The following is a 13,233-nucleotide window of genomic DNA, read 5'->3' as shown; positions in this document are numbered from 1 at the left end:
CCAGCCTTCCTAAAAGATGAAAATCGTATTTTTCTAGCATATATAAACAAAGGGCAATAACTCTTGCACGTTACCTCCCCTTGACAACATCATGGTTTTTTAAAAGCTGAACAGTATACTGCTCAATTCCCCATGCAAACAAGTACCCATTATATTAATTACATAAGCAACACAGCCTAGGGTCACTTGTTCTGTGACCCTACATATAATTATTCAAATCTTCTTACCTGTAAAATTTCACTGGCAAATCCAGCAGAGCTGATAGGCTGTGTTTTAATTGGGTTTGGTGATCATCTGGGCTGCCATTACTGGACCTACCAATTAAAGGTTTACCTGCACAAAGTATATCTCTAATACTTGAAAAGGTTGACTCTGCAAGCCAGCCAACAGCTTCTACTACATCTTGGATTAAAATGTTACATCTGAATGCAAGGCTCGCAGAGATTGCTCTAATCTCAAGTGCAGTAATCTTTATGAGGTGACTCTGATCTTGTGAGACCACTGAGTACAACCAAGTGAATAACCCATTTCAGCCATGAAGCGCGGGCATGAGGGGTGATATCCTGTTTCTCGGCTTTCACCAGAAGAGGTGCTTGCACACGCCATGACTTTTGTACAGTGCTCGAGTGCACAAACAGGATCTTGCATGGCTGCTGCACTCAACCTATGGAGGAGAGCGAGCGAATGCCAACTCTTTGGTTGCTGACAGATGATAAACCTATTTTTGGCCACAAAACCTGGTTGTATCAAGAGGACCACCAAACCATCCGATAGAAATGAAAATAATTTGGGTCAATGGAAAGGGCATATAGCTCGCTTACCCTGCATGCTGAAGCTAAGCAATCAAGAAACATGTTGTGTGTAATTTTAGTGAGGTGCGGACTAGAGGCTAGAATTTTGTTTAACTGAACCATTTTAAAATCCAGGACAGATTCCATTTTGGAAACAGAGTGAAGGATTTTGGTCAATTCATATTACAACTGGCTAAAAGATCTGATAGATATCCCAGTATGATGTTGACCATGATGCAGGATTTGTTTCTGATATCGTGGAGCGGTAGCTTTGATAGTAATTGGGGCCAACTATTTCTCTTCAAAGAGCCAGAGAAAAAAATTCAGCCAGTTGAGGGATTGAGGCACTCAGAGGATGGTGTTATTGATATGGCACTTTCCCTCATAAGCCTTGAGTGGAGGGCCTTCTTTCTCTCAAGATTCTCTCCACAATCAAAGGTTTAAATTGTTATACGTGCAAGGCTGAATGGACAAAAGCTAAGCATGAATAAGACAGTCCAGACGTGGAAGGAACACCCATGACCATGGTTGCTCGGGAAGATTTGGGTTGGCCAGAATCTTCCTGTGTTGATCTATCACTAAATCTAGTAGATCGGTAACCCAGGACTTGTCCCATCTGAGAGGGGATATCAGAATCATCTTCTGTTTCTGACCCTGTAACTTCTGTAACTTTGGCACCAAGATCATGGGCTTAAAGGTGGAGAAACTTGGTTTCTCACTGCCTCTGTACATTGCCTCCAAGGCTAGTTAGACTGTTGTCTCCTGGCATTGCGCTGGGGTCTGTATTGCACATCTGACTGAAAAGATCCCTTGTCCCATGTCTGGTTATCATTTCTCGATGGGAGGTTGATTGTTTCAAAACAGCTGTGTGGGTTGAGCGGCAAGTTGTAGACACAGGTCCTAAGCTGCCTGGCTCTGAACTTCTTCAATTCTTTTTCCAAAATTGCAAAGGTGACCCAAACAGGGTAGTCCATAAAGCCAGAGTATGATGCAGCTTGAGTGTCATGGACCACAAACATGCATCATGTTGCATTAGGATTAAGTTGGCAAAAGCAGTCAATACATTGGCCATGGCATGGTGATCTGCCCCAGTATTGCCTTCAGCAATCCTGACCATTGCTCTCAAGTGTGGTTATTGCCAGATTTCTCTCCAAGTCAGAAAGTTGACAATGAGGCCAAATCTAACATGGAAGACATTGAAAATACATTCCAGATTAGCATGGAACACATTTTTGTCCACTTTATAAAACAGTGGAGTAGATAATGAACAGCTGCTAGATTTTGTTAAGGGTCGGTAGATCAGTACTGAAGGAATCTGAGTTTTGTACAAGCAAAATGAGAACATCACTGGAACTTGGCTTTCTGAATTCAAGTCAGCAATTCTACCTGAAAGCCAGTCATTGATCTCCTTAATTTTAGCAAATTTGGGAAGGAGCAGAAAAAATCTTTTCCTTCTCTTTGAAATCTTACTGATGCTTTAACTTTATAGTCTTCAGTAGAGGCAGGGGCTGGAGGGCATTCTGAAGTTGCCAACCTGGATGCTGGCGGTATAAAAGATGGTCCAGCTATCACCCATACCAGCCACTTCAAGGGCCTGGCTAGATGGACAGATTTCTAAGCAAAATTTCTGTCATTGTAAGGGTACATCACTAATAGTATGGCTAAATGGATTGATCTGTTACTAAGATCTCCTAGTTGGCCAGACCATTTTATCAAAAAGATCCCCATGCAGGGATGGCTGGATGGCCGGTGACATGAAGGCTGTATTATTAACTGGATTCAATGCATAAACCCCATTCATCCTTACAGACCCACTGGGCAGCCTAGCAGTGGGGGACACTACCCCAGTGAGTAAGAAAAAAGGACAGAAGTGATTGAAGAAAAGGTAATATATGGGCTGATATCAATAACTGTGTCATTTCCTGGATCAGAAGACACATCTGTTCAAAGCTGGATGGTTGTTCCATCTTAAATTATCCTCCTCCCCTGCCACTGATGTCAATGTGGCTGACAGGTTGGAAGCAATGAAATGGGGGGGGGGAGGCAGCATCCTCACAAGACTCTCAGCAGAGGTTGACTTAGGATGTATACTGATCATGTCAACATTATCCTTCCTTGCCTTATTCCATCTTTCCTTCTCTTTTGCTGCCTTCTGGACTATTGTAAGCCAAACATCCTCTGTCCATGTATTACACATGCTTCATGGCATAGACAATGTACACTTAGTATAAACAATACTAGAGTCATGGGAGCCCCGAGAGGCCAATTGGTCTAAAGTGCTCTCCATTATGGATCACTGCCATCTCAACTCTGTCTGCGTGGGTTCGAGTCTCGGATTGAGCCAATGTGGGTATGTGAGAAAGCTTGCCAGTAGCTTCTCGTGGGTCAGTGGTTCTTTCCTGGGTTCTTCCTCCACCATTAATACTGGCCATCATGTATGGCCTATCATGTGCTGAAAAATGGCGTTAAACCCTACTACAACAACTAGATTCATGGTTGTCTTCCTTTGAACACAATAAGAGAAAAACAAAGCATAAATTAGTACTTCACCATGTTATTAACTTGCAAATATCATTGCTGTTACTAATGGAGTAAGTGAAAACATTAACTCGTAAATGACAACACAAGTTCAACAATAACATAATGACAGTCTTAATTAGATGAAGTCTACAAAGGTGACAAAGTCACTCAAATTCAGAAGAAACTGCATAAATAATGCATATAACCTCTAGAAGAAGGATTTTCCATCAAAATAAATCAAAATGTAAAGTTGCATGGTCCAGTTTTAACACTGATGGCTTAGGTTACCATAGGTAAAATGTATATTGTTAACAGAAAAGAAGCAAAGCTAAAAAACAAAACTAGTGACACCTGGTGGTGGCAAGGTGAGGTTATGGGCAAGAGTTACTGCCTTTTGTCTAAATGAGACAGAAGTAGAGAGAGATGATATTCACAAAGTAACAGGTTAATATCCCTAGCATTAATATGATTGGGGATCATATCTGAAAGAAAACATTTTCTCCAAGTCCCTGACAATGATCTTGGACTTTTTGAACCCAAAGTTAACAGATTTCTTCCTTACCATAAATTCAAGCTACTTACAAAGTTTGATAATGATAAACAATGGAGAACATGACTTGCTGAGCAGAAATAAAATAGGAATCTGAGAGGCAGACATAAGGATGGATATCATCATAACAAGAGATCCTCCGCCTCAGTGCATAAAAACAACAAACACTAATGCTCTTTTTAGGGTTTTTATTTTTTTGGAATTTTTTTGTTTTGTTTAGTTTTTCTTCAATTTTTTTTGTTCAATTGTTTCCAGATTCACCCTTTAGACTCTAGAAAAAATGGCATCTTCACAAAGAGATCTCTTAAAACAAGATCTCAAGTATCCAAATTCTCTTCTTCCTCTTAACAGATCAACATGTTAAGCAAACAAGGAAAATGCTTTGCTCATGTCATTTATCAATCAATGACATGATTCCTTTAATGCAACTTTATATCTTATAATCTTCATGGTTCATACACAACATACTTTTAAAAAAAAAAGGGTAACATAATACTCCAACTTCTTATCTTCATAGATTCTCTCAGTCATGCCTTCCAGTTTTCTTCTGAAAGTCAAGCAAGTGAACGTCTCAATTTTACTTTCCCATTTCTTTGCCTAAATAGATTAAAGGAATATTTATATTTCATCTATCCTGAATGGATTTTCTACATTTGGGTATTTCTTTGCCAATGTAAACCAATGTAAACTTAACTTGCACTGGTGAACAGGTAATGAAAATTTTGAATGCCTGATGAAAAATAAAAAACAATAATTCCAGTGGTTGTTGACTTCATATGTGTACAATTCACTGTACCTGACAAGGAAGAAATTGTGGCATCCATGTTCAAAATTTACACAGCGAGTGCATTCATATGAAATGCATTAAAAAATGGAGATTTGATCAACTTTCTGTAAAAAAACGTCTATAATTTCACATATGCATTCATGCCACAATTCTCTCTTATACACCTGATCAATTTTTTACCAACATTCATCACCAATACATCCCAGTCAAAATTATTGCAAGCACATATGGGCATTCTCTCTAGTTATATCCACAACTCTAACAGGAAAAAATTATTCTTAAACATTTTACTATGTCAAATTTTAAAAAGCACTAACCAAGTTCTCACTAACAGGTCCCTGTCTATACTCTTTTCAACATTCCTTTGATCTACATTCCTGTTAATCATTAGGCCTCTTAAAAAAGGTTTATTCAGTCACTAAACTCATGGAACAAACTGCACAACATTCCACTGCAACAAATGATATGGTAGTGTGGAATGAGCATAGTCATTGCAACATTTTAAAAATCTTTTTCTGTCCTTTTATTTCAGTGCTTCAAATGTGTGTGTGATTAGGATTTTTAACGTAGCTTTAAAAAAAATTCAGTCATATCGTTACTATGTATGCAATGTGACAGTTTATAGTGATGTCTAGCACTGGGGCATCATGCCGCAGACACGTAGCATGATGTCCCACCCAGTAACATTATCCTGACACCAGGCCGACCAGTCCTAACACTAACCTCTTAATGCTGAGCGCCAAGTGAGGCAGCTGTTAGTACCATTTTTGTAAGTCTTTGGTATGACTCAGCCAGGGATTGTACCCACAACCTCCCGCTTCTGAGGCAGACGCTCTAACCACTAGGTCACCAGAGCGGTGTGCTTCAAATGAAACAAATAATAACAGTACAAGTTTGAAATGAAAATTAACAAATAGATTCACAATTATTTTACATTCAAAACTTGTTCCATTAAAAAGTGTCTAGTTTTCCCTTCATTATCTTCTCTTTTTTTTCTCTACTGTAATGAATGCATATATGCTTAATATACAGCTTGTATCTAAGAATATTTCATCTATGATAGAACTGAAATCCACCAGTCAATAGCAATTTTAGTGTGTGCATGACAAAATCAAATAACCAAACAAGCAGTTCAAGAGAGTTATCTGCCATATTAGTATACACATCAAATCCTGAGATTTTGTCATAATGCCAGTAAACTACACTTCAGCTGCATAACTGCCATTAATTATGGTCATGCTTTTGTTTGGTCATAAATAATCAGTATGGCAGACAGTACTGGCACAACAGAAGTATGACAACACAAAGGCATGTAATTGAAAATTCACTGCACCAAAGGAGGGTAATATTGATCATCATGTGACACCACAAACAAATTAAGCTCAAATACTGAACATACTCAGTGTAAATAACACTGACCATGATTGCATTATTAATGCTGTAAATATTGTGTGTGTGTGTGATTTGGATTTTTAACGTAGCTTTAACAATTTTTCAGTCACATCGCTATGATGTCTGCAGTGTGGCAGTTTATAGTGATGTCTAGCACTGGGGCATCATGCCACAGACATGTAGCATGATGTCCCACCCAGTCACATTATCCTGACACCAGGCCGACCAGTCCTAACACTAACCTCTTAATGCTAAGCGCCAAGTGAGGCAGCTGTTAGTACCAATTTTTTAAGTCTTTAGTATGACTTGGCTGGGATCGAACCCACGACCTCTGCATCCGAGGCAGATGCTCTAACCACTAGGCCACCAGAGCAGTCCTGTAAATATTAAGGTTTTGTCTTCAGTTCACCTCCATCTGCTGTTACGTAATGTGATGACACTTATGCATCTATGATAGTTGCTTCCAATCATCAAGTGAACAAAATATAATTAGACCATCTGGTGCATAGTACAACAGCTGATCCAATTCTACCATTTCCAGTTAATCCATTGTTAAACACAAGAATCACTACATGGGACTAATTCTAATGGCTGACAAGGCTTTTTCTGAATCCTAGATAAGGCTGTTTTAACTGCCAAGTTTAATTCGTCTCAGATATTCTTCAGCAATAAAATATGTTCAAGATGGTCACCTTGGTAGCTATAATGGATGCATGACCAGTACAATTTTCATTTAGGCCCTAGAAGACATCATTAAAAAAATCTTTCAGTGAAAACTATGTGTCGATATCACCATCTATTCAGAAGGAATAATGACAAGGTTTTCAAAAGGGCCATCTAAGTTACCATATTGGCATAATTTTTATTCTAGATGCCATAACAAATCTGCCGATTAAACTCACATGTCAATGACTATTTAGGAGTAGCAATAAAAATATTTTTAAGATGGCTGCCAAATGGACAAATATCTCGACATCACCATCCTTTGGAACCGAGCAAACACAAGATTTTCAAGATGGTGGTTGTACGATTAGCACCATTTTCATTTAGAACCAGCCAGATCTTAAGATGTCTTCTAGGGAAAACATCATGACAATATCACTTTCTTTTCAGGAGTAACTAGACACCAAAAAGAAGTCTCAAAGTGAATATCCTATGTTATGATTGTATGTCCAAAAGCAGTTGCAATAAAAAGATTTTCAAGTTGTCACCATGACAATCATATTTGCTGTCCAAGCAATAACATTTTCTCTTCGAGCCAACTAGACCTTAGGATGAATGTGTGTGTGATTTGGATTTTTAAAGTAGCTTTAATGATTTTTCAGTCATACTGCTACGATGTCTGCAGTGTGGCAGTTTATAGTGATGTCTAGCACACTGACATCATGCCGCAGATTTGTAACATGATGTCCCACCCAATCACATTATCCTGACACCAGGCCAACCAGTCCTTAATGCTGAGCACCAAGCAAGGCAGCTGTTAGTACCATTTTTAAAAGTCTTTGGTATGACTCGGTCGGTTATCAAACCCACAACCTCCCGCATCCAAGGCAGACACTCTAACCACTAGGCCACTGGAGTGGTGAATATGTGTGTAAAGTCTCATGGCAATCTTAAAGCAGTTAGGGAGAAGTAGCAATAACATTCAGCTAACAGACAAGGGACAAAAGGCCATCCCGTAAGCTATTAAGGTAGACCTATGACAAGAATAGCTAACAAGAAAATATCTGGTCAAATCACAAGACCTGACCATATATGTATGTATATAATCCTTATTTACTTCATCAGTAAAAAAAAGGACAAGTTCACACAAATATGAGAAAATATGTTCTTAGTAAAATATTAAAAAATAAAGATTAACTAACCTTGTTTAAAATCTTTATTATTTCTGCAAAGTAAACATCTACTGGACACCAATTGTGTCTACCAGCTATCAATGACTACCGTATTTACCGTATATATTAGAACACGATAAAATAAATTTTTTTCCTCTCCCACAACTTATGGTGACACTTTTTCACCTAGGTCACATGTACCAAGACAAATGAAATAAATCTGTATTGAATGTGCACCCCTCCCACTGAATGTTGCAATAAAATAGATAAAACAATATGCTTATTGGATAATAAAATGGAAGAAATTAACCTTGTATTGTTATCATTTATTCCCTTTCATCATGAGTATTAAAGAATAAAATTAACCACTAACTCCATATATGTAACTAGTGTAGGCTATCATACTGTAGCATGTATAGCTCATGTCCAATAATGCACGACATTGTTCATTTATTCACTACCTGACATGAACAATGAAAACCAAATCGTGTTTGGTTCTACTCAAATGTTTGAATGTTATCTGACTGAAAACTGGATAAAACAAAATCACAAACAAGAGGTAAATAATCAACGGATCACTTGAAAACATCTGCCATTCATATATGACATGGTGCAGGTGCAAAATAACCAAGACTGAATTATATCCAGTTCAACTTTATGACACTATTGCAAATAAAAATCATAATTTGAAAATATATTCACTTAAGTGTAAGTGACAATCTTTCCGCTAGCATGGGTTACAAAAAGGTATCTTTAAAGCAAGTTACTGCCAGCAGACTTCAATGCCTGTTTGTATTAATTAAAACTACAGATGCCAAGCAAATTGAAGCCCAGGTAGTGAATAAATACAACTTGCAGCAAGCAGTAAATTCATTGTTTGAAATTACCTTCAGGACTTCAAAAACAAAGGTTATTTTTACTACAAATGATGCCAACCTCAGAAGCTGACTTTGAATACTCTGAAGTCATTATTTTTTTAAATGATATTAATACAAAAGTTATTTTATACAAAGACAGGTGAGATAAGTATTCATTGGAATTTTGAAAATAAATTGAAACAATGGAACAATTTTCAAAGTGACACAATATAGTGCTTCATGCACGGACATCACTGACCCAATGTCGCCCATAAGATGTGGAGAAAATAAAATCATTTCATCAATTCATGAAGGCCAGAAAAGAAGATGATTTCACCAACAATATGATTATTAACACAGATGAAATTGTTGTAATTTCTGATCTCATTCCTTGACAGACTGACGATAAGATGGGTAAAAAGTGTGATAATTAACACAACTGGTGCAGATTTTAAAAACTCCATGGTGATGTATTGCATCTAATGATAATTTTTCACGGCATGAGAAAGCTAAAAAAATATAATCATGCACCGAAAGAATGAATCATTCATGTGCAGGAGAAGGGTTATGTTTGCTAGATGATGCTGCAGTGGATTAAAGAGTTTTTTTTATCTCAATTAGTTTTATATTCTTAAAATAAAATTTCAGTGAGAGTGCATTTTCTGACGTGTAACTTTCGAATGATTTATAAGGTATCGCACAACTTATGACTCAAAAAGACGATGTGTCTCAAAACATACAGTGCACACAAAAATTACTTTAAAAATTAATTAATGGTGTCCCAACAAAAACAACGTTCCAACATATACAGTAAATACGGTATTCCTAGTGACAGAAACAATGCAAAGGTCAGCCATATCTGGACCAGTCCACTAGCAAGGGATGTTCCTGTTGTTACATGTGATATGACATGCTCTTGTTGAGACCTATGCCCTAGGACTATTGCAACCTCATTCTCATATTATTGCAGCATAATTGCAATTAAAAAAGCATCATGTCAGTGCCAAAATACAAACAGCTACATCAGATGTTGTTCATTTCAAACAGAACATATTTATGATTGGTCACAACAACACTAATGACTGCAAATTCATAAACCTAAGTTTTTCTCCTATTTGTGTTCTGATAAGAAATGCAAATTTTTAATAAAAGCAAGATGACAACTGTAAATGTATTGAAAAATTCTTTGGACTATGGACAAGTTAACATCACTAATGTCCTGTCCAAATATTAAGTTCATCTTTTTAATCAAGACTGAATGTCCAACTTCATATGATGCGGAACTATTTTGTTCTCACTGACAAATATGGCATCATTACAGCAAGTCTAATCAATCATATTACAGTGTGTTCTGTAAACAAATAAGAAAAGCATACAATATATTCAGTAGTTTTAAAAAATCTGGCTTTGACCAACAAGATCTTCACCAGTACTACTGAAAGCACCTGACATTGGAAACTGACAAACATTTTCAACATTTTCATTAAAGTCAAATTTCTCAAGGAAAATGCCTTTAGTTATAAAAACAAAGTATATTATAAAGTGATTACTTCCTGAATTTTACTAAACTGCATGTAGTGATTTTTTAACACAAGACTCAAAAGGTAGATAAAATCAGTTTTACCAATAACAATCTGAATATCCAACAATCGTTCCACAGCAATAAGTGTTTCACCGAATCGCTGTGATGTTTCCCATCACAATCAACATGTAAAACTTCAATACTCCCCTCACATCTGAATTAAGACACGACCATGTACTGAACAACAGGATTTGCCACAAGAAACATAAATTGGCATGTACCTCACTTTAATTTACAGAAAACTTGATTCTGCCCAACTGCATATGTTGGTATGAAGATAGCATTTTAGAAACAGGTTATTTTAAATTATTACAGGAAGTCTTTAATTTTATGAATCCTAGTATAAGAATGATACTAATATGAAGCTGAGTAAGGGGTAATCACTCTACCTGACCATTCTCATTGCCATAGCAATATGGATTGACTATACACATTTAAGGAAAGTACACAAATGACCCGTACAGCAATTGTATCCCAACAGATTGAAAGAGTTCTAAAAATTCTGGTAAGAACTCAATACATTAAACAAACAATACAATATATTATATAAACAATTAATCAAAACTTAGTTACATACTTTTTCTGCCATCAAGTGGATGATGAAAATGGTTTTCCTTGACATTTTTTCTTTGATATTTTATAAATTAATGGTTCCCCACCCCCATTCAGGAACAAGCCTATACCAGACTTGTTCCCACTTTTCTAATAAAATGGGAACGATGTTTAATTGAGATGGGAAAAAAGTGATACAGGCTAAAACAGAAGACAAAAGTTTTGCATTACTTCTCAATGATTCAATCCATTATGCAAAACTGTAAAGACTCATCAAACTGCTAAATGTAATGAAACTGTCATCACACTAACTTTAATGACACTGCCATTAAACTACTAATTGTAATAACGCTGTCATTAAACTACTAATTGTAATAACACTGTCATTCATCTACTAACTGGAATGACACTGTTGTCCTACTTTGAACTATGGAATCTGCACAACTACCTTACTGTGATAAGTGAAAATTTGCAAAAGAATAAATATTTTCATTAAATCACAATAATGAAGCTTTTTACTCCACATTTTTTAAAGGTGAAGCTCAGAGCAAGAAAGTTAGACCTTTACTTGACCAGCAAAAATTTAACTTACCCTTTGCTACTACACTAGGGCTTTTTCCAGCCCTGTAACTAGCAACATACTAATCGCATAAATCTATGTCAGGAAAATAACTAATATCTACATTGAAAATAAGGTCTTTGCTTAAAAGCCTAAAGTTCGTACAGGTCTATTACTTGTTCTCTTGCTCACCAGCATGGAACTATATTACAAGCAAAGAGTGGACAGTCCTGACAACCCTGCACATCTACTATGCATTTATATCTATTATTCATTCTCCCTATTCCTCTAGCTAAAAAATGTCCTTTATTTCATAAAGAACATGTACTGGTTAATTCTTATGCTAATGATTGCACCACAATAAACCTCAAATAATTCTACTAAATGTCCAGAGGCCTCTAATGTAAACAGTATATAGAATATACAGCCTTATAGCAGTCAGCTGTATGAATGAGCATCAATATAAAGTGTTCAATGCGCAACCTCAGACTCAACTGTGTACAGCTGTGCAGACTTCAAACCATTCTGGACATAGATAGCATTTGTTAAAGAACTTTCACATTAAGCAGATCACAGTCCACATTATTTGTTCTGCATAAGATTTAAAGTAAACCGCACACGCTGATCTAACAGTGCATTATGCAATGACAAATCCAGGTCTATTAGTGCATGTCACATGTACACGCAATAGCTCAATGTCACTTTGTCTTACCTGTTGTATAATTATATTGTACCATACAAACACAAATGCTACTTCTCACTCTTAAGCAAACATCGGCACAAATATTCCAGAAAATCAAACCTTCATGAATGCACTCGCTGTGAAGTAGATTGGGTAAAAGCAACAGATGAGTTCATCTATCACATACAAAGTCAATTGTAATATGTCTTTGCATCACAATTTTGTTTCTTTTGTTTTCTATACGTATGTTTGACAGGATTTAACATTAGTTTGTCCTCCCTATTTTCTGACATGTTGGACAAATATATGGTCACTGTGTCTTGTATGTAATGCATTTGTCAAAGCAGCTGCTGTCAAACCTGTAAAAGAAAAATAAAAAAAAACATGAGTAATTTGACTGGATATATCCCCTGCTTATGTAAAGACTCCTAATGAATGTACTAGCACCCTCTACTTATGCTCTACTTTTTGCCATGGTAACATACAAAATACTGAACACAGAAAATTATGAAGTAAAAAAAGTCATCTCTATGCAACTTGTCTGACCTATATAACATGTATATTCCTCGTACCATGGTAGCAATGGGAGATAACTTGCATGGCCATGGAAAACAAAATGTATCCTAATATATTAACTCAACTAGAAATATGTTCATATAACTAAGATGTCACCACTCCCTGCAGAGTCAGGGCTGTGGCAAGCTTGACCTCCAGCATATTGTAAGAGGTGACACAGGCAATCTTTTTGCCCTGGATATTCAATGTGTAATAATGTTCCCACTGAGGTCTTATTTTAAATTTTAAGAGTGCAGGTTATTTATTTTGTATTTAGAATTTTGTCCTTTTTTTTAAAACTTTGGATCTTTGGTTAATAGTCATTATACTTGGATACCTGATATACACAACGCTATATACCTAGGAGCGTGTTATGTGCCACTAAACTATATATATATATATATATATATATATATATATATATATATATATATTACTGCCAATATGGATCAAGTGAATAGAAAAGATATGCGTCAAACTGAGTCATATAACTCCTCATTAAGTTTTGTTGACAAATGTTTTAATTTACACTACCACATGTAGTTGCTAAACAGTCAAATTAATGAGTTCA

At 36.3% G+C, this 13,233-nt stretch overlaps 1 protein-coding gene across 3 annotated transcripts in view; it reads right to left on the bottom strand.

Moving 5' to 3' along the window:
* Positions 1 to 4,034: 4,034 nt before the first annotated feature.
* LOC149775327 (uncharacterized) overlaps positions 4,035 to 13,233 on the bottom strand; it is a 44,775-nt gene continuing 35,576 nt past the window's right edge. For all 3 annotated transcript variants that reach the window (XM_089943673.1, XM_089943674.1, XM_089943672.1), the window contains one exon: positions 4,035 to 12,466. Coding sequence is in view for 1 of the 3 variants with exons in the window: in XM_089943672.1 (XP_089799798.1) it covers positions 12,387 to 12,466 (80 nt within the window). In the remaining 2 variants the exon portion in view is untranslated. The remainder of the gene's footprint in view (positions 12,467 to 13,233) is intronic.

The sequence above is a fragment of the Sinohyriopsis cumingii genome, chromosome 19 (genome assembly GCF_028554795.1).
Source record: "Sinohyriopsis cumingii isolate HCF-2022 chromosome 19, ASM2855479v2, whole genome shotgun sequence".
NCBI classification, from domain to species: Eukaryota; Metazoa; Mollusca; class Bivalvia; order Unionida; family Unionidae; genus Sinohyriopsis; species Sinohyriopsis cumingii.
This window is presented reverse-complemented; position numbering and strand designations above follow the sequence as displayed.